At 26.2% G+C, this 21,980-nt stretch overlaps 2 protein-coding genes across 8 annotated transcripts; one reads left to right on the plus strand and one right to left on the minus strand.

The window, feature by feature from the left end:
- Positions 1-1,247: 1,247 nt before the first annotated feature.
- Positions 1,248-5,662, minus strand: LOC137816391 (inositol-pentakisphosphate 2-kinase). 7 transcript variants are annotated; one of them, XR_011081796.2, is made up of 9 exons: positions 5,290-5,662; positions 5,117-5,218; positions 4,817-5,032; positions 4,098-4,245; positions 3,729-3,769; positions 3,478-3,588; positions 2,701-3,297; positions 1,851-2,164; positions 1,248-1,494 (listed from the first exon to the last, which is right to left on the minus strand). XR_011081796.2 is itself a non-coding variant. In XM_068619509.2 (9 exons), the coding sequence occupies exons 2-9, from the start codon at positions 5,216-5,218 to the stop codon at positions 1,469-1,471; spliced, it is 1,380 nt and encodes a 459-aa protein (XP_068475610.2). In that variant the 5' UTR covers positions 5,290-5,662; the 3' UTR covers positions 1,248-1,468. The 7 variants fall into 7 exon arrangements, 4 of the variants coding, with proteins under 4 accessions (XP_068475610.2, XP_068475608.2, XP_068475609.2 ...); XR_011081795.2 differs by having other exon boundaries at positions 1,248-1,510; XR_011081794.2 differs by having other exon boundaries at positions 1,248-1,515.
- Positions 5,663-10,487: 4,825 nt separating this feature from the next.
- JMT (jasmonic acid carboxyl methyltransferase) lies at positions 10,488-14,317 on the plus strand. The gene is given in 4 exon segments (XM_068619515.2): positions 10,488-10,682; positions 11,302-11,706; positions 13,513-13,785; positions 13,856-14,317. Coding segments are annotated over 4 exon segments (1,140 nt in total). The 5' UTR covers positions 10,488-10,583; the 3' UTR covers positions 14,219-14,317.
- The last annotated feature ends 7,663 nt before the right edge of the window (positions 14,318-21,980 follow it).

Consider the following 21,980-nt stretch of genomic DNA (forward strand, 5'->3'; position numbering starts at 1 on the left):
ATCACTTCATGTTCATAATAAATACTAACAATTACAAGAGAGTTAAGAAACATGTACATGAATAGGAGACAAAACCTAATTTATAGCATGATTATATGCCATGTTTACCTGCACAGCATCATGTCAAGCCACAGAGTCAGGACTTTTTTTAAGATAAGAATATGCCATGTTTTATATAAATATGTGATCATGTTTTGTATAAACTTGTGATAATGGTTTTTTTGAAGATCACACTGACTAGAGATAATGTCAATTCATAGTATGTAAGTGGGTGCAAATCTCATTTAATGGGCTGGTTTTGTAAGGTTGAATTCGGCTTAAAGTCAATTTTTTAAGATGATATGAGAGTCATTAGGAACTTATCCTAACGAGAGTATGTGTTGGACCTAATGTGTCACCCACTATTGGACCACCCATAAACATCTAATCTCACTCGTGAGAGAGTGAAAACCAATTTTGTAAGGTAGAAATTACACTTTAAGATTGTATAAAAGTCATGAGATCTTTAACATTGTTGTCAATGCAATCTTCTATATCATCTAACTACAAAACTTATATTAATTACTGATAGAGGGCACATTTTATAACTTCTGCATTATATTTTGTTTCATTCACTATTTTTCTGCCTAATTTTTAAACAAAAATAATCATGTAGAAATAGTATAAACAGAGTTTTTTCTTTGTCATTTGCACTAAGAATTGGATGAATTCATTCTCTCAGTATTTCAGTAACCATTGTAAAGAGTCGAATGTGGATGAAAGAAGTGTATTGAATTAGTTTATGATTTACAAGTAGTTCCTCCATAAGTACTTTTAAGAGAAAAAAAAAATTATAAACGAATTTTAATTTATGTAAGTTAATTTATAAAAATTATTTTCTATCGGCTCCTAATTATTGAGTGTGTGCTCAAGTCTATATTCAAAATAATAAATTCAGTATTCTCAATCTTATCTTCAAAATTAATTTACAGTTGAGGTAATTTGGACTTTCATGTTAATATTTCTTACAGAACTTGTAACCAAATTTGAAGTGAAATCTATTTTAGGCCATCTTCCACAAAAATAGCTGGAATTTATCAAATTAAAAGCTTTTGATGAAATTAATTATTAAAATAATTAATAAATATAAAATGGAATGAATATATATGGCTTGAAATTAACTTTTGTGTATGAGATAGACACACTATGATGAATTAAATCTCAGCTGATTCAAGTTGTTTCTCTTGTTCCAGTTTTACTACCAAATCAACCTTGTAAATAGTAAATATTACTAGATTGATAAAAGTCATGAGTATCCTCAACAAAACACTAAACTAAATACTAGCAAAAGTCAAATACAAGTTTCCTGAATAGGAATTATCAATCATCTTCTATTTTGTCTGTAGAATTCAGTCTTATCTTTCCAAAACACCCCCATGTCTCTCTTGAAAGGGACTTTTTAGAATTGTTACTGCTGCTGTTTGGTCTGCTACAACTGCTCCACTACAGCAATCCCTGTAGCAGGCAGAGGCTGCTCTGGTTACAATAATGAGAATTTATCATGATAATAAACAAGCTTCCAAAAACCAAAGTATTATGCAGAAGGAAAATGTTACTTTGACAACTAAAAATGGAAAAATATCAGTTTATAACTATGATTTGATCAGTACAATTTCATAATTGTTTCATTTCAGCAAAAAATTCTTTTTTTACCAGTTATAATCTGGTGCATGGTTGTTAACATATCAGCACACTATGCAGAATACTAACACTAAATATGTTTTTCGGAAAAGATTAATTTTCATGAGATCATATTTCAGGAAGCAACATAATAGAAGGACTGGAAGAATAATAAAAATACAAACACATACATAAACAGAGGAATCTGACAGCTCCAACATATACAGAAAATTGATAGTTGTATAGCAGTACAACAAGCGAAGAGAGTAATGAAGCAAAACACGAGCTGTTTCCATCTTCACCTTGAATAGTATTACAAGATTTTGGAAGTAAGAGAAGAACACCATTGAACCTATTAAATATTACCATTGCATGCCTTCAAGCCTTCATTTCTTGCTTGATCCATTATGATCTTTTGTCTGTAGCGGCTCACTATCTTCTTATCTAATTCATAGTAGTCTTTCAATTTACTCAAGCGCTTTAAATCGAGGTCGATAAAATACACCTAATAGGGATCAAATTGCAAACGAACTAAGATATTCAATGTATACAATTACAGCTAAAGCTCATTTTTGTAGACAAAGAATAGTAACTTAAATACTAGCAACCTATGGATAAAGGAGACGATAATTAAGAACAATCATTCAAATTATGATATTCATGATGACAACTTTTACATGTTGCTATTGTTTTTTCTTTAACAAAGAATAACTGCAATGAGTACAAGATATTAACTGCTATTTTCTCAAGTAATGCAAATCAAGTACATAAAAATAGACCACAAATCATGTACAATTCTTTTCACCAAGCCCATTATTGATCAAGGTGAAATTTACTATTTTCACCAAAAGAATTCTGAGTCATAGTTAGCAGTATATGTTTATATACACCTACAGGCCAGCAGCTTTTGAGAAGCCTCGTTATCCCCAAGCAAGGCCTTAAATCAAAGGCCTATCTTAAAATGAACCGAACGGATTCATGCAAGCATAATAATACACCCAAAATTCCAACAAATAATAATAATGAAAGATTTCTGCCTACCTTAAAATGAAAGGCCTGCTTAGTTGACTCAAGATATACATTATTGTACACCGATCCAGAATCCTCCTCATTCCTTGGTCTAAAACACAACATCAAACTGCAGTCTTTTGCAGTTGCTGCTATCAGGTAGTCCTTTACTATTCTTAAGCTTTCATCAAATGAAGCTGAATGCAAAGAGGCATATGTTTTTGCCTGTTCTTCACTCAATTCCTTACACACCACGCACTGTTCAGAAGTAATGTTATAATATGCATGAATGACTCCTTCTATGTCAATGCTATCAAGCTTCTGAACCTCCAGGAGCTTATCAAGAACTCCTGACTTTTGCAAAGCCTCAGTAACAAGAGTAAATAAGTTCTCTGTGCGCAGAACATCATCAACTTGAATGAATGACTTAAGCTCATCTTCAAACTCTTTAGCAATACAGATATCTGTATTTTTTGCAACACCTCCTAGGCCTCCAAGTATGAGAGAGCCATTCAAAAATACACGGAAATTGTTTTGAGGAGTTGTAAGGAGACCTTTAATAGCTTTCTTAATTCTTTCCTTGGATCCAGAGAACAGATCAAGTGGATTGTACTCACTTAGCCGTGATATCTGCAGACATATTCAAAGAATTTCTAGTTCAGATTTAATGCTAAAAAAAATTGACATAGGCAGTCATAACATCAATCAAAAAGACAGAATTAAAAGCTGAACCAGGAACTTATGAAAACAAGAAGTATGAACCATGCATCCACTGGATAAATACAAAATGTAAAATTATGTGGGATGTACCTCTCCTTGAAGAAATTTCAGTGTTTGGTGCATTTCAAATCGAGTTATTCTCCTTTTGATAGCATTTCCTTCAGATATGAATTTTGAAAGTGGAAGAAATCCACATTTGGGCTACTTTTCGAGGTAGAATGTAAGTTATTGTTACAAATAAGCAAAAGAGAAAGACTGAGAGGAAAGGGATGAAGGTGAGATGAAGATATTCAATTTAAACTAAGGTATTATTTAAGGAGAGAAAAATGTGGAGACTATACCTTTATCTCAACAGATAAGCAGGGGCTAGGTCTTGGACTACCTGAAATGAAACAAGAAGCTTAATACAAAACTTTCAAACATCGGTCAAGTTTATGTACTAACTTCTCACATTTGAAATTGATGATATTTGTTAGAAATCTCAAATTGACTAGAGATATGACTAAATTGTAGTATATAAGTGATTGCAAACTTTATCTTATAAGCAGTTGAGTTAAATTTAAAGTTTGTGAGATTAAATTAAGCTTAAAATCTACTTTCTAAAAATATCTCAGCTAGGTATGATACAGTGCTACTACATATTAGATATTTCATTTAAAAGGAAAAACAGAAAAATGTCAACAGGTTGAAGCAAGATCACATATCATTACCATGAGCAAAAAGTGAATGATCGGACATGAGAAGGCCAAAATCGCAATGTGTATCCACCCGGGCAGCATCAACTCGCCACACGGGACGTTGACCAGTAATATTCTTCTCAACCAACTCAAGGAATTCCCTGGTCACTAGGATGTGCATCTAACAAATACCAAAGAGTCATAGGTCAAGGATCACAAACACAATCTCCAACTTTCTCACTCAACATCTTAACCACTTCATTCCAGAAATGAAATCAATTCAATAAACCCATTTTCATCTTTAGCAAAATTGATCAGAATGGAGACTAGCAATAACTATCTTAAAATGGTGCGTAAAGGTCATTTTCCCAGTACCAGATTTGGAAACCCTGTGGGTAGAAACATGATAATGATGAAAATTGATTTGTTTCCATGATTTGTGATAATCATTAGCTTTTCTAGTTTCTGTAATTAGAACAATGGTTCACACTTTCCTAGTCACCGCTAGGATTTAGACCTAAGTCAATCTTCAAAAGCTAGTTCACTAAATCCCAATGCAAGTTCAATAAGTGAAAATTGTCTATTTATAAATACTATAATTAATGTTGTCACATACTAGTCAAGGAATGATCTCCAACACATGATGATATCAATTACCACTTTCAGTCAATAAAACAACTTTCATTTATGGGTTTCTGACAAAATCTAGAAGAGAGACAATGCAACAGTCACTGGCCTATATACATACATACCCCAGCATCAACATAGTTGGAACCAAGTAAGGGCTTCATAACATGCTCCACATATACTTGACCAACAATTTCCTTGTCAGAAGAGGAAATAAGTTGATCCACATCTTTCCAGAGGACACGTTCTAGAGGAGTCAAAGCCATGCTATTCCTCACACTCACACCCTTTGACTCCAATCCATTCTTCGGAGCCTTACGTAAGCGGATCACTTTCCCAATCTACACAGACAAAATGCACATTAAAATTTGTTTGGGGTTCATCCAAGCAAACAATTAAGAGAAAGAAAGAAAGAAAAAACACACAAAAGAAGGAGAGGATCCAGCGTAAGCGAGCACAAGATTAACAGCTCCTTCTCCTCTGTAAACCCAATGAGCTGCATCCTCCTCTTTCAAAGTGAGTGCCATCTGTTTCACATGCAAATCTTGTCAAGCATTTCATCAAACACTAAGACCACAATCCAAAGAAGAAAGAGTACCTTATTCTTCCAAAGGGAGAAAAATGGAATGCAGCCTCTACTCCCAAGTTCTAACCACAGAAACAAAACCAAATTGACAGAAAAGGATGCTAAATTATGTTGTCTTTGATTCTGTTCCAATTGAAAAATGGTAATGTTCTTAGTTTATGTTCTAAACAGTAAGGGAATAATAGTAACAACTTTTGAATGGAATCATATGCTGTCTCTCTGCCACAGCTTTACGTGTCAATCCTCACAAACAAATTATTACGTGTAACTCAATATCATTAATCTTTCAACCAATCACTACTTTACACGTATTTTAACTTTTTAATCAATCAGAAAATTAATAATATTTAACCAAAATTTACGGAGAATCATAATACACTGTTACTAGTGCGAGCTCATACCGATGATATTACCAGATTCGAAAAATATTTATTAGATTTTTAATAATTTTAAAGATAATTTTAACATAATTTTAAAAATAAGAAATATATTAACTTTTTAAAAACTTAAATTTATTGTATAAATTTTTATTATGATTATAAAAATAAGAAATAAATCATTTTGAACCAGTCATGAAAAACATCTTTCTTCTAACAAAAATTGAAACATACTTGTGTATATAAATCATATTGTCAATTTATATTATTCATAATTATAAAATATATAAATTTGTGTCTTTTTGTCCTACAATTTAGAAATTATACATCTTTCGGTGTCCATATCGTATTAGTGTTTGTACTACATACAATTTTGAGAAAAATAAAATAAAATATTGTACAAATATAAATAAAAAATATTAAAAGGATATTACGTTATAAAATTATTTATGAAAAGGAAAATTTTATCTAAAGAGAAAATTTTTACTGAAAAATAATAGGAAAACATATTAAAATATTTTTACACACCATGTAAAAAGACTTTCCTCGTTAAAGATAACACGGAAACACATTTAAGGTGTATAATAAATTGAGACAATAAGTATACGAATTAATTGGGATATACTTTTTTCAGTTTAATTAGTAATTTTTATATGTGATTGTGTTAAACATTTATCTTTGTTCGGATTGAGTAAATATTTATAGATTTTTTTTTTGTAAATTTAAATTAGTTTATGTATAGGTAAAAATACAAAATTAGAAAATTGATAGAGTTTCTACAAATTTATATCACTTAAATTTGAAAAGGTCTTATAGCTTAATTTGTTTTTATAAAATGATTCATGTAATATAAACCTTTTTATGAGAAATGAATACTAAAAAGCAATCTTAATATGTCTTCTGCAACAAAATAAATATAAATATATATAATAATAATAATAATAATAATAATGAAAATGAAACACATATTTGAGTGGGTGTTTCTCATTTCTTTATTGAATAATATGATTTTTCTTTTAATTTTTTTGACAGTATAATTTAAGCATTCAAATTTTTTATAATTCAAATTTAAGGATTAAATAGAAAATATGTGATATTTTAGAATATTAATTAGGAAATTTGTAATTTTTTTATTGATATTACAAAATAAATAAAAACAAATTAGTTAGATAATATAATCAATTATTAAAATAATTTTAACTAGAATTTAATAAGAATGAGAATAAATAAAAATGAAAATAATTAATTATAAAGTAACTATTTTATGAAATTAAAAATAATATTGCAAAGTTATTTAAAAATATTATTTAAATAATTAATTATAAATAGTGTATATTTTTTTCACATACCAATTTAAAAAAATATATATAATAAAATTAATTGATTAAATTTAACAAAATTCATAAAACTTATTACTAAATATTAAAATGATTTATTCCATTAAATTTCAAATTTAATTTTTTAATTAATTTATTACTAGTTTTATATTTAATTGTATTGTATTATTAACAACGAGACTTTAAGTCTAACTCAATTTCATAAAACCGATTTATAAGGTGAGGTCTGTATCACATATATATTATTGTAGTATTCTAATTTTCATGCCAAGACTGCCAACTCGTGTGTGAGATTATATATTATGGACGGTCCAATAATAGTCTGATAGCAGATAGTCTGATAAGTCCAAAAAACACTCACTACGATAAACTTGAAATGACTCTGGTACCATATTAGAAAATGAACTATAAGTCTAACTGAACCTCATAAAATTGAATTATAAAATGAAGTTTGTACCCACGTATATACTATGAAATACAATAATCTTTTATCGATGTGAGATTTTCAACACATATGTAACTTTATTTTATATATATATATATATATATATATAAAAAGTGGTTTCTTATCTAGTGGAATGAACACACACCACTAATTAGAAATACAAATTTTTGATAAGTAGTTTATAGATGAATATGAACATGTACCAAATGGAGTGGACTTTTTAGAGAGTATAATTTGGTGAATGTTGTGCTTTTGGGCATGACCACTCTTTTTTTAGTGTAGATGACAAAATGTCACGTTTTCCTTTTGTTTTTTGTGTTATTAATTGCCAAAAACCTGATATCGTTTGTTTCCATCAAGTACAAGAACAAGGATGTTCAAACGTGAAACACACGCTTATTTCATATTTCAACTATTTGCAGAATAAACCATTGGTTTCATTCCTCAATTATTGCAACACCTTTTAAATTATTCTTAAGGATTTTTCAAATTAGAGATCACAATGAATATAAGTACTATATTATAATGTTGTTTTATCCCAAAAACAAAATCAATTAACATTTATTTATTTATTTATTACCCGTTTTTGTTGGAAATAAAAGATAATTTTTTTAGGGAAATTAAATTATACCATTTTTCAATAGTATAATTTGATTCAATAGAAAAGTGAGAAATTAATACAATTATTATAGTGAAATGAAATGTATTTTTTTTTCAATTTAGGTTATATTATTATTTTAAAAATATTTATTTTAAACAAAAAATATATATTTTAAAAGCAAAAGTCATTTTTGTTAGTTCCAAGTCATAAATAAGGTTGTTTTTTTCATAAATTTCTAAGTATCTAGAAGCATAAATCACAGTCATAGAAAATTGTGATGGTAATTTTATTTGAGAATGCCTATGTGTAAAGTGCAAGTGTGATTGAGAAATATTGTATTATGTAGATTATGTATTGAATGAAACATGTTATGGTTGTAAATAATAATTGTATTGATATGATTGTGATGTTACACATGTTATGTTAGGTAAGTAGTAATCAGGAGAGGTATATATTATAGAGTTGTTCATGCATTATGTGAATATTTATTATATATTGAGGTTTTAATGATATATTCAACCATATATATAAACATAATGAGAGTTGATGAATATATCATCAAGTTAATAATTAGTAATTTATATTTCATGAAATTATATATAAAAAATTATTATGTTGTTACGAATTTTTGAATAACTATTCATTAGTGTTATAAAAGGGTCTTGAGACATCGTAGTCTTGTTAGAGTGGAGTTACTCTCACTTTATTGTGATCTTTAAACATTTGAAAGTTACAATACCAAAAAATTGACTCAGAGACAAGTTCCAAGATCTGATCCAGAGACAAGTTCCAAGATCTGACCGAGAGTTGTTGACGAGAACAAAAACATTTAAACATTGTATATTTATTGTTGATGAGATGATAATATTTGATAGATTATACCTAATTATACATATATTAAATATATTAATGTTGTTAGTTATATGTTTAATTAATTAACTCACCTTACTCTTTTTTTTTTGAGCCTGCTTAGTATATAATTTTGAGTGAAGTAGGTGGTGAGCTTGTAGAGTTTTAGTCGTACTCTTTTATTTTTATTATCTTTATTCTAATTGTATATAGCTGAGAAAAAAAATCTAATTATTTGAGTTATAAACACATACTAAATAGGTAACAGATAATAATATTAATTTGTATGTTTTAGGAGACGTAAAACTAGAAATCCTAGCATGCTTTGAAAAAAAGGAGAGTTTTGATTTTAATAAAATTTATATTGAAATATAATTAAATAGAATACAATTTTTAGTTAATTATTATCATTTTTCTTACGTTTTAAACCATATAAAGTTTGAACGGTTGGAATATGTATTTTTAATTAAAATAAGTAAATTTTAGTTGTAAATATTTACTCCTAAATAAAGTAAAAGCTTTTTATACGTGGTTCCTAAAAAATCAGAAAAGTTTGTTTCATTTAGAACCACAGTTATATATATTTTTAGAATTTGAGAGATAAAATAAAATAAATAAAATCACATGTAAAAAATAAAATAAAATCAAAGTTACTATTTTGTCGAATATATATATAAGTTAAAAAACATTTTTATTAAAAGTTAAACAATAATTTTAACAATCTTAACTTAAATGTTGTGTTGAGTTTAGAATTATTAAATTTATGGGCTCCAGAACTACCTAATTATTAAATAGAAATTAATTTTAAAAATTAATATAATTAGGGAATATATTAATTAGATTAGATATTAATTTAAAAAATAAAAAATTATTAATATTTAAATTAGTTTTTATTATTAATAAATAATTTTTAAATTGATATCTAATTAGCTAAAATTTTGATAGCTAATTAGGTATCTACTATTTATTGATAATATAAACTAATTTAGGTACTAATAGTTTTCTAATATCTAAAATAGTGTATAATTTAGTTAATATAGTGACTAATTATTTTTTTTTCTCTAAAATTAATTTTTATTTAATGATTTTCTTATAATGATGATTATAAAAATTTAAAATCACTAAGAAAAACCATTAAATAGAAATAGACAAAAAAGAATTGGTTGTTATATCGACTAAAGTAGGTAGATATTATAACAAATAATTGATATCTAAATTAGTTTTTACTATTCATAAATAGTTTTTAAAAATATATTTAATTGGCTACCAAAGTTTTAACTACCAATTATCAAAGTTTCTAAAATAATAAATGTAATAATTAATTATTTTATGTCTCTAAATTTTTATTTAATAACTTTTTTTTATAATGAATCATTAAAATCAATTAAAGTTATAAATATAAAAGTGAACCAAAATATTAATATTAAGAAACGAGTTAGGTATGATATATAGAAAGCGTGATACTTGAACAACCCCTATTATATATCATTTATTGAATGTGATATTAGGGTATAACAAAAAAAGAGTTGTCATCTCTCTCTTTTTGTGGTTCTTATTCTTTTCTTGGTAAAGTTTTTTATGACCCTCTCTTATTTATACACATACCTCTTCCTTTCTCTTATCACACACACTTTCCTCATAAAAAGGAAGCATTATTCATCTTCAACTCCAACACACTATTCATACACATTGTCACCATGCAAACAGCCACAAGGAAAGAAATGGAAACCTTGGAACTTCTTCACATGAACAGAGGAGTAGGCGAAACCAGCTATGCCATGAACTCTTCCGTTCAGGTTAATTCATTTCCTCTGCTACAAAGGGTTTGATCATTCCTGAAGTGATTCATATTTATTTATTCTTTATTGCTGACAAAATAACTAACAATCTGTTTTCTATCACAAACTTCTCATCTTTTCAAACTCATCGTACCTTTAATTTCACGATGTTGTTTGTGGTGAAAAAAACTACTTGCTGATAAAAAAACTAACAATATGTTTTCTATCACATACTTCTCATCTTTTCAAACTCATCGTACCTTAGTACCTTAATTTCACAATGTTGTTTGTGGTGAATAAACTACTTGCTGATAAAAAAAAACTAACAATCTGTTTTCTATCACAAACTTCTCATCTTTTTCAAACTCATGTACCTTACTTTCACGGTGTTGTTTGTGGTGAAAAAACTATGCATAATGATTAGTTTTTGTTAAGAACTGAACTTTAAGTTTAACTCAATCTCATAAAACCAGTTTATAAAATGAGGTTTGCACTCACTTATAAAGACTGAAATATCATAATTTGTAATCGATGATGGAATCTCCAACACTTTTACAGACTAAAAGACCTGTATCGGTTATCGGTTAACAATTCCAGTACATATTTTCTTAATTTTCTAAGAGTTTTTCCTTTGTAGAATACGATTATCTCCTGTGGAGAGGCATCAAGAAAGAAAGCCATTGTGAAGATTCTGTGCACGGTTTGGCCGGAGAAGATGGGCATTGTTGACATGGGTTGTTCCTCCGGGCCAAATGCCTTGAGGGTGATTTCTGAGATCGTGGACAGCGTCTACACCACCACGCGGCTGTTGGAGCGGCCGCCGCCGGAGCTGGTGGTGCACTTGAACGACCTCTTTGCGAATGACTTCAACAACCTGTTTTCGTCATTGCCATCTTTTTACAGAAAACAAAGGAAAGAAAAGGGAAGTGGGTTTGGATCGTGCTTTGTTTCAGCTGTTCCTGGCACCTTCTATGGAAGGCTTTTCCCTACCAAGACCCTACACTTTGTGCACTCTTCTTCTAGCCTCCACTGGCTTTCACAGGTATATCTATCACTGCTTAAAAACAAATTATTAGATATTATTTTACGAATTAAAAAAATTATTAATTTTTAAATTTATTTTTATTATTAATAAATAGTTTATTTTTATTTGAGTTTTAATTATCAATTATTTAGATTCTAAAGTTGGTATCTAAAATTTTGATATCTAACTAAATATCAATATAAAAATTATTTATTAATAATAGAAACTAATTTAAATATCAATAATTTTTTTAGTCTCTAGAATAGTATATAATTTTATAAATATAATACTTAATTATTTTTTATTTAATATTTTTCTTATAAAGAACAACATGTTATGATTAACTATAAGTTTATATTATAATAGTTATCTATTAAACTAAAGCATCAATGTCATCAAAGATAAACTTTCTCTTTTAGGAGATAATCAATAAAAGACACACAAAATCCTTTTCAAGATAAGAGACATTTCACTTTATTAACTTTTTTGAAACTCTATTTTTTAAAGTTAAATTTCACCTTGATACCATTTTTAAAAATGAAAAAAAAAATTAATTTGACAACTGTAATATAAAATAATTTAATACATACAATTTTAAAATGGTTGTATTTCAATAAAAAATTATTTTTATTTTATAATTTGGTACGATATATCTGAACTCTTTAAAAATACATTATCCTTTTGTAAGCGTGAAATGATTGAAAGGGTCAATGTCACTATCCTTTTGTAAAAAAGGAATACCGAATTAACTCTTTAAATAAAAAGAAATAGAACGCTAATTAATATAAAAAGTATAGTGTTAATTAATTAAAAATTGTTTATATATAAAAAAGTGATAATCTAGCATAATATTTTTTAATTAAATTAAACAATAAAGAAAAAATTAAAATATCCATTGATTGACTTATGAAAATTCTCTTATATTATTCCCTTGTTCAAATTTGTGTGGACAGAATGTCTGTTGTAAAAGTTGTAAAGGACAAAGAGATGAGGTTTTAAATTTAACTATATCCATGAAAAATTAAGGAACATATAGTACAACAAAAAAAAAGAATGAATGTGAAAATTAAATACTTTTTTGATGTGATTAGAAAAGAAACTATAGGACATGTTTGGACACATGTTACTAAACAGTTAATTTTAAATTAAACTTAATTAAATAAATCAATTTATAATTTTTTTTTACTTATTTATATATTTGAGAAAATCACTAAAAAAAATAATTTACAAAATAAAAATAATTAGTCACTATATTCATTAAATTATATATTATTTTAAAGACTAAAAATTTATTTATAAATTATTTTTTAAATTGTTATGTAATTAGTTACTACTATTTTAGTTACTAATTAATCTCCATATTTAATTAGATACCAATTTAGAAACTAGTTTATAAATTTTATTAACAATAAAAATTAATTTATATATTAAGAATTATTTTAATCTTTAAAATAATATCTAATTTTTTAATTTTTTTATAAAAATACTTTCATGTTAGACATCACTTTGCAACTTGACATCTCAGCTACATTGACACCTCAAGTACCAACATCATCTGTCATCATATGAAAAAAATAAAAAATATTATTAAAAAAGAAAAATATTGAAAGATTAAACCAAAATACATATGTTATAAAAATTCTAAAAACAGACTACATGAAAGCTTATTATACCAATAAAATTATTCTCTATAAATAAATTTTAAATTAATTAACTTATCCGACTAATTATATTTTATCCTTAAAATTATTTTTTATTTAATAAATTTTTTTATGTAAAATATTTTAATCTTTAATCTAAAATTAATGTTTGTTGATATGCAAGGTTCCTTGTGGATTGGAAGATGAGAGTGGAAGAGCATTGAACAAGGGAAAGATCTACATATCATAGAGCAGTCCTCAGTGCGTTCTGGAAGCTTATTCTCAGCAATTCAAGAACGATTTCTCACTGTTTTTGGCTTCTCGATCCCATGAAATGGTAACTGGAGGACGCATGGTCCTCTCCTTCATGGGCAGAACCACCATCGACCCAACTTCCGACCACAGCTGCTACCAGTGGGAGCTCCTAGCTCGCTCCCTTATGGCCATGGTTTCTCAGGTACGTCAAAACCAAACTTTTTTTACAGAAAACCAGAGAAGAAGAACTGATGAGAAAAGGGTTGTTGCAGGGTGTTCTGGAAGAGGAAAAGGTTGACTCTTTCAATGCTCCGTACTATGCTCCATGCATGGAGGAAGTGAAGAGGGAGATAGAGAAGGAAGGGTCATTCATGGTGGAAGAGCACGAGGCTTATGAGATAGAGTGGGATGGAGGAATGGAATTGCAGAGTAATTGTGGTGTGTCAGTGTCGAAAGGAGAAAGAGTTTCGAGGACCCTTAGGGCTGTTCTTGAGTCCATGTTGGAATCTCATTTTGGGTCTCACATTATGGATGAACTTTTTCGAAGGTTTGGGGAATTTGTGGAGGACCATCTCTCCAACACCGACACCAAGTACATCAATTTGGTGATTTCTCTTGTCAAGCAACAAGGTTGAACCTTTCAACCATGTACATCAAATGTCGTGTGTGTTGGATCTACCAACTTTTAATTTCAAATAGGTGTGAATGTGAATGAAAAGAAGGTTTTTTGGCCACGTTTTCTTTTGTCTTCACTAAAGTCCATTTGCTTTGTAAAATTTGTTAGAAGACATATTAATTTTTCCCTATTTGTGATTGATGTACATTAATATTAAAGAGAAGTGAATTTTAAACCTAATTCAATTTCGTTAAACTGACTTATAAAATGAGTTTTACATACATCCAATTATATACTATCCAACACACTTTCCTTACGCTCAGGCTACAACTTGTGTGTGAGACTATATATTATAGATGGTCTAATAAGGGACCGATGGCGGGTGGTGTGATAAGCCCAACAAGCAATCGTCGCACTCCTCTCACGTTGAGTTTACCAACTTGTGCGTGTGACTATATTTATGGATAGTCTTAATGTTAGGCTTATTTAGGGATCTGCCTAGTAAGGAAGGTTAAAGATTGTGTTTATGTATAAGGGTTGGATCACCCCTCAAGTGGTTCGTATTTATTCATGGTTTGTTGCCGATAAAAAAATGGATAGTCCGATAAGGATCTGGTAAATTCAACAAACAATCGCTAAAATAGGTTCAAAATGGTTCTGATACTATATTAAAAAGTAGACACTAGTGCAAAAAGAAGAAAATTATACTCTTTATTTAGTGCGGTTTTTGCGCTACCCGCTTTCGTAAAAAACGCAGTGGCATTTTTTAAATTATTTTGATTTACGAATGCGGCTATTTATATAGCCGCACTTGTAAATCAAAGCGCTTGATTTCGTAAATCAAAGCGCTTGATTTACGAATGCGGCTATTTGTATAGCCGCATTCGTAAATCCTTTTTTACCCTAAATTTTGAAGTGCGCCACACACAATTTCATACTTTCTTTCTTGTCTTTGCCTTCGTTTCGCGTTCGCACTCTAAGTTTGTCTCCTTCTACTGCATCTGCATTCCATTTGTGTAATGTAAGTTCTTGAGCTCTCTTTCTTCCCCTTCATCTTCACAAATATATGCATAAATGTTTTCATTTTTCTTATATATGTTTTTTTCTTTGCATTGGTGGTCGTAACTCAACTTTATACGATCACTAACTTATAAGGTGAGATTTGCATTCATTTATATACTATGAAATGTCTTAATCTCTAATCGATATGACACTAAAAGAAAATCATGAAATATAAACCAATTTAGAAAACATTTAACAATAATAAAAATTAATTCAAAAATAATTTTTTTTTTAGTTTCTAAAATTGTTCCTAATTTAGTCATTATAACAACTAATTATTTTTTGTCTTTAAAATTAATTTTTATTTCATAGTGTAAGATGTTTAACCATGTGATTAAAATGGTATCAAATTAATACGCTATTTTATATTGATGTCATCAAAACCATGTTAATATCGTGTCAATGTCATATTAGCACGATCTTTTCAAATTTAATTTTTTTTCGAAAGAAATCCCTGATAAGAAACGGGAAAAAAAAGTTGAATGATGATAAAAAAAAAACAGAAAAGAAAAGCATGCAACACAGTGCAACGAAAAGAAGACAATTATTGAAGAATGTGTTTATGTTTTTGAGTACGATTGGTTTCTGACCATGTATATTTCTACATTCGTTTACAACCACTTAAATCCATCCTATTATCTAACAACCAATTTTATTTATTTTATATTCACTAATTTCATTTATATTTTAATTAATTAACTTAATTTTAAAGTGGATTCTAAACTACTACGACATAAAACTCTTCTTCACGTATCGTTGGAGATCCCACATCGACTATAGACTATAGATTATGACATTTCATTGTATATAAGTGGGTGCAAACCTCATCCTCATGAGCCGGTTTTATGAGGTTGAGTTAGACTTAAAGTCCACCTTATAATATGGTATCAGAACCATTTTGAACCTATCCTAGCGAGTATTTATTAGGCTTATCAGATCATAATTTGTAAAGTTATATGGTGGTTGTAGGAAAAGAAAAATATGTGAAATAGACTATTGACTTTTTGGTTTGTGTCCTAGTCATGACAACGTTGTATTTCATCCAGTACTATATTATTTATTATTAGTTTTTTCTTCACTAAAATATTATTTATCAGAATTTAGATTTTAAAAAAAATGAGTGGATGGTATTGAATTTCATGAGAGAAGACAACTATTTTCTAAGTAATAACTTTACACAAAATATTGTAACATTCTAAAAAAAAATATATGCCACAAGTTTTTATAAAGAGCAATAATGCATTGATACACTGCAAAATTACCAGTGTTCCATGTTACCTAGATCCAAACATAAGAACATTTAAGCTGAAACAATTTTCTCATATATATGTGGGTGCTTAATTGCTATCAAATATGATTTTGTCCTTTTCTTTGATTTTACAACAGAATAAGTTAATATATATATGGGTGCTTAATTGCAATTGTCGTATTAAATATGGTTTTGTCCTTTTGTTCGGTTCTACAACAGAATAAGTTAATTGTCAGATAAAATTCAGTTTAATTATTTCTTGAGTTGATCACCTATTTATATTACTAATTTATTGGATTTTAGACTTAATTATATTTTTACTTTTTATACCTTATATTTATTACATATTTAAGTCTATTTAATTATTGATTTATTTTTATTTAATTTTTTGTCTTATTTATAGTTAATCTTTCAGTCTACAGAGGGCACTAAATAAAGAAATATAAACTTAATACTTTTATTTTAAGAAAGAAAAAGAAACAAACTAAAATCACTTCACTCTTTTTTAAAATTATTATTATATTTACCTATTTAAAAATAATATTGTTAAAGAATAAAAGGACAAAATAATATTTGATACAACATTGCAATCAAGCACCCATATATATATATATATATATGACGAAATTGTTTCAACTTAATTGCAAATAATTGTATCAAATATGGTTTTGTCCTTTTATATATGTAAAATAAAATAAATTTCCATGAACAACAAATGATATTAACAGTGAAAAAATATATATTTGTCTGAATAACTTTGTTTCTTTTTCACATACGTTTCTCACTCACTCGTACACTTTCTCCTCTTATTTGGTTTAAAACACATTTTTAATACTTTCATTAAAAAACATCTTTGTACGAACTACATAATTTCCATTTCCACTAATTTTTGTTCCTAAACTTTTTGAGCCGTCGTATTCAATTGTACGTCAAACCCACATGTCAAATAATTTTATTTTCTCACACTCATCATTTCCAGCACTCATTTTCAACTTTAGTAAATGTTTTCAGACCACCAATTAAGTTATTAAATAGAAAATAAAAAAACCTAAAATTGTACATCAATGTATTTTAGTACATTCATTATTACATCTTGTCTTCCAATTATGTCAAATTAATGTCTATGATAAATTGAATTAATTTGACCTTATTTAATAGAATTAGGGTTAAATATATTTTTTAAATTAATTTATGTTCTTAGTTAAAACATTACACCTCCTATTAAAAAACTATTAAAATAAATCTGATCTTTATCAGTATTATTTTTTACGTAACAAACCAACTTTCAGCATAAACTCTATTATAATATTATATATTCATGTCACTTATAAGTTAGCATAAAATATTTTTACATTCTAATCTACACTTATAAAAAGTTGTTTGTGATGAAAAAGATATTAACATGAACTTATTTCAACTACTACGAGTATTAAAAAGTGTAAAGTTTAAATTAAGAATAAAAACAATATTTCATAACCAATCGCATAAAAGTACGTGGAAAAAAAATAATTAACTCATATATAATATTACTAAATATCCTTTAATTAGTTTTTTTTTTTTACTTTTCATTATTAATATCAATTTTTTATAAAGAACATTTCTTTGAAAAAACATTTTTAAATTGAGATTAATTATATATTATTATTGAAAAATAGTTATTTATACTTATATTTGTGAGCATTATGCTGAGATTTGAATTCCAATATCTTTAAAAATAAAAATAAATATTTTTTTAAGATATTGATTGCACAAAATAAATATTTTATTTTCAATACATATGATTCAAAACTTTATCGTGTGTTTGTTAAAAAATGATGAAAATGCGAGGAACGAATAAAATGACACGAAAATCAAGATAATATTTTTGTTTCTCTTATATGAAGAAAGTTTCAGTTTGGGTCATAGTAAATTATCTTCAAATACAATATATTTGAATTTAAATACATATATAAAATGCATAATTAAAATAAAATACTAAATAATTAATAAAACAAATTTAATATTTTATTCAAATATATTTTATATTAAAATAATTAAATAATAAAAATAAAAAACAGTTTACTTATTTTAAATTTGATATTAACTTAAATTTCCATTTTCAATCATTTTGTTTACAATAATTTATTTAAAAAAATTATTTTTATAGATTATTCTCTAAATATATTAATATACATCCAAATTTATTTTAACAAATCAATCAAATTTACTATAAACTTTCTCTTTATTTTCCTTCAATTCAATTTTTTTTTTCAAAACTACAAATTTTCTGTTCAAAGTAAAACTTTGAATAACAGATAAAAAAAAACATGTAAAAACGACATTATTTTATCTTAATAACGATTATGAAAAATAAAAGCATAATCGAAAATTTAAACTATATGAACTATAAATATCATTACTTTTTTATTAATATACATTCTACATTATAATAAAATAAATTAAATAATTTAATATTCTATTAATATGCATTTTTTTATTATAAAAATAAATATTTAAAATAAAAATTAAACTAACAAATAAAATAAAATAGCTAATTTAATATAGTATTAATAGATATGTTCTATATTATACTAAAACATGTAATTCAAAATATTAAAATAATTATTTTAATTTAATTAAATATTTTTTTAAATTAATTTATTTAAATACATTCTTATTTTGAAATCCAAGGTTTTTATATCTTATAATTTTATTAAAAAATTTATTTAAATTTATTTTAATGTAAGACTTTAAATATATATATATATATATATATATATATATATATATATTAGCTGTAATTTATAGCTTTAAATTTTGTGTATCAAATTATAATAAAATACTACCAAATAAAAAATAAAAAATAATCTTTTACTGTCACATCTATTATCAATTTTCCATTTAAAGAACATCATTTATGACTCCCTAATAATGAAATTCGTCCTTTATTGATATTATTTAAGAACACACGTCCTATTCGTGTGAATTAGGTAAAACATTATATTCATATTTGAAACCTTTTTTTTTATGAATTTTAATAATTTCAAATTTTGTGGATATTTCAGCTTTACCGACAGTTGCAAACCAATTATAATATTTCACTTTTCCTCATTTTCTTCAAACTTCAATCATTTCCCTTCCAATTCAATCTAACCATTAATTTACTTAACTAACTAATAAATTAGTTTAATTAATATAACTTTTTTGACATATTAAATTAGTTTATTTTAAAATATTTTAAATTATAAGATATAAATTAATTAATTTTCTTTTCTTTTATTATTTTTTAAAATCATGATTATAATTTTTTATTTATTGAATTATTTTTAAATTTTTTATGTAATTCAATTAATACATTTAACATGAAAAATTGAAGAATACACCAAAGAAAAAAAATGTAAAATAATTTGATGTAATAGTAGTTTAAATTAATAGATTAAAAAACTAATTTCTAAAATAAATAAAATCAAATTTTACTAATATTTTTGATTAATTTAAATAAATGAGTTCTTTAAATGAAAAAATATATATTTTCTTAAAAATAAACAGAAATATTAAATTATAAAATTATAATTACATAATAATAAAATTTGGTTTAGAAAACAAAATTTATTTATATAATAAAACTTATATAATTATATATTTCTATATTATTTAGAATTTATCAATTAATTTATAAACTAATTTTACAAAACATATTTAAGACAATAATTAAATATATAAATTTCAGAAATTATAAATTATGACTTTTTAAACTACTACTTTGTGAGCCAATTTTGTTAAACATACCCTTAGATTCTATGTCTACCTGCATTAAACAACTTGTCATTTTCTTATTTAAAATTTTAGAGTATTAAAGAAAAGAAAATATCTAATCGGAAAAAAAAAATTATAGATCAAAGTTATGTGGGTTGGGTAACATCAGTCCAACACATGGGGTTTGATAACACTCTAAACCCTAAACCCTAAACCCTAAACCCTAAACCCGGGGATACGGTAGATCCAACAAACTCTTATTAAGATAAATTATAAATGACTTTAATAACATATTAAAAAAGTAAACTTTTAAACCTAACTCAATCTTATACGACTGACATATAAGATGAAATTTGTATCCATTTATATATTATAAAATATCTTTATCTTTAGGTTGGTGTAAGATCTCCAACATCTTCAATTCGAATTGAATCGATCTACTTATATTTAGATTGATTTAAATTGAATCATCTTTGTTTGAAAATATAAAGTATAATTAAATTTGCAAATTCGTTATTGTAAGGTTGAAATTTTCGGACACAATCAAGTTTGAACAAATTCGGTGGCACTTAACATCATAATTTAGTCATTGAATAAGGATATAATTATTTAGGCAAATGTTTTGATTTGTTGATGCATTTGATAACACACTCGACCAAATTATAATAATAAGAGTAGTAAGACAAACAAATATAGTTGCCCACAATTATTAATGGCAATCTATTTAAAATTCGAATGTTGGGTATGTAATGGTTATTCCAAAACCCTAATAAGTTAGTAGAAAAAAATCAACAAGAAATATTTTAAAATTTTATATCATTCACATTAATATTATAAATTGTGATTGATCTTGTTTTTGTTATTGATAGTTTTTTATATTTTAATTTAATTGAAGCATTAATTGTATTTATAATGAATTTTGTAAATAATGACAATATGTTTTTGTCATAAAGTAAAAGATGTTTGCTTGAAAGTAGCAATTTCTTCACTTCATTCACTTTGATTAATTCTTTTTTTTTTCTCATGAGTTTATTTCTTTTTAAGTGTTCCACTCTTGCTCAATTTATGTATTTCAATCGTGTGTTTTTTCTCTTACATTTTCTATTTTTTTTAATTTTATTTTATCTTCACACACTTTTATAAAATATAAGAGTTTGAGAATTATCTTCTTATTATTGTGTATGAAAAATATTTTATTGGTGAAAAGGAAAACTTTGGTGTGAAACTTCCATGATTTTCTTTGGATTGAAAGATGTATTTTAGAGAGTAAAGAAAAAGAGTGAAAAGTATGGAAGAATCCTAATAAAGATGTCATCACTATTCTTTTGGCAAGATAACCATCCTTCATTTTAAATTTCAAAAAGATATAAATACAAATTTGGTAAGTTTTGTCTCGCTTACAAGTAAATAATAAAAAAATACAATTCTTAAATTTCAAGAAAAAACATAACTTGTCCTAAGAGTTAAGTTATTTTAATTTAACATTTTAAGCATGTTATACATCTAATAACAATTGGACCTTCAAAATATGAGTAATGTCTCCTTTATTGTGTTTAAAAAATAATTCTAAAAAATATAGTTCAATACATCTTTTATTCTTTTAAATAATTTGACTTAAACATGCAAAATTTATAATAAGTAATTATTATATTAAAAAGTCATGTATAGGATAGAAAAAACGTTGATAAGACACTTAACCATAATTTATTAGAAGCGTTGATTGAACAAATTTATT

This window comes from Phaseolus vulgaris, chromosome 1 (genome assembly GCF_051622355.1).
Source record: "Phaseolus vulgaris cultivar YP4 chromosome 1, ASM5162235v1, whole genome shotgun sequence".
NCBI classification, from domain to species: domain Eukaryota; kingdom Viridiplantae; phylum Streptophyta; class Magnoliopsida; order Fabales; family Fabaceae; genus Phaseolus; species Phaseolus vulgaris.

Excerpts from the sequence above, each read along its gene's own strand:
- LOC137816391 (XM_068619507.2), bottom strand. The coding sequence starts at position 5,218 with ATGGCACTCACTTTGAAAGAGGAGGATGCAGCTCATTGGGTTTACAGA. Across the intron at positions 5,033-5,116 it reads CTGGATCCTCTCCTTCTTTT|ATTGGGAAAGTGATCCGCTT; the intron begins GTGTGTTTTTTC and ends TTGTCTGTGTAG. Across the intron at positions 4,246-4,816 it reads CCAACTATGTTGATGCTGGG|ATGCACATCCTAGTGACCAG; the intron begins GTATGTATGTAT and ends GGTATTTGTTAG.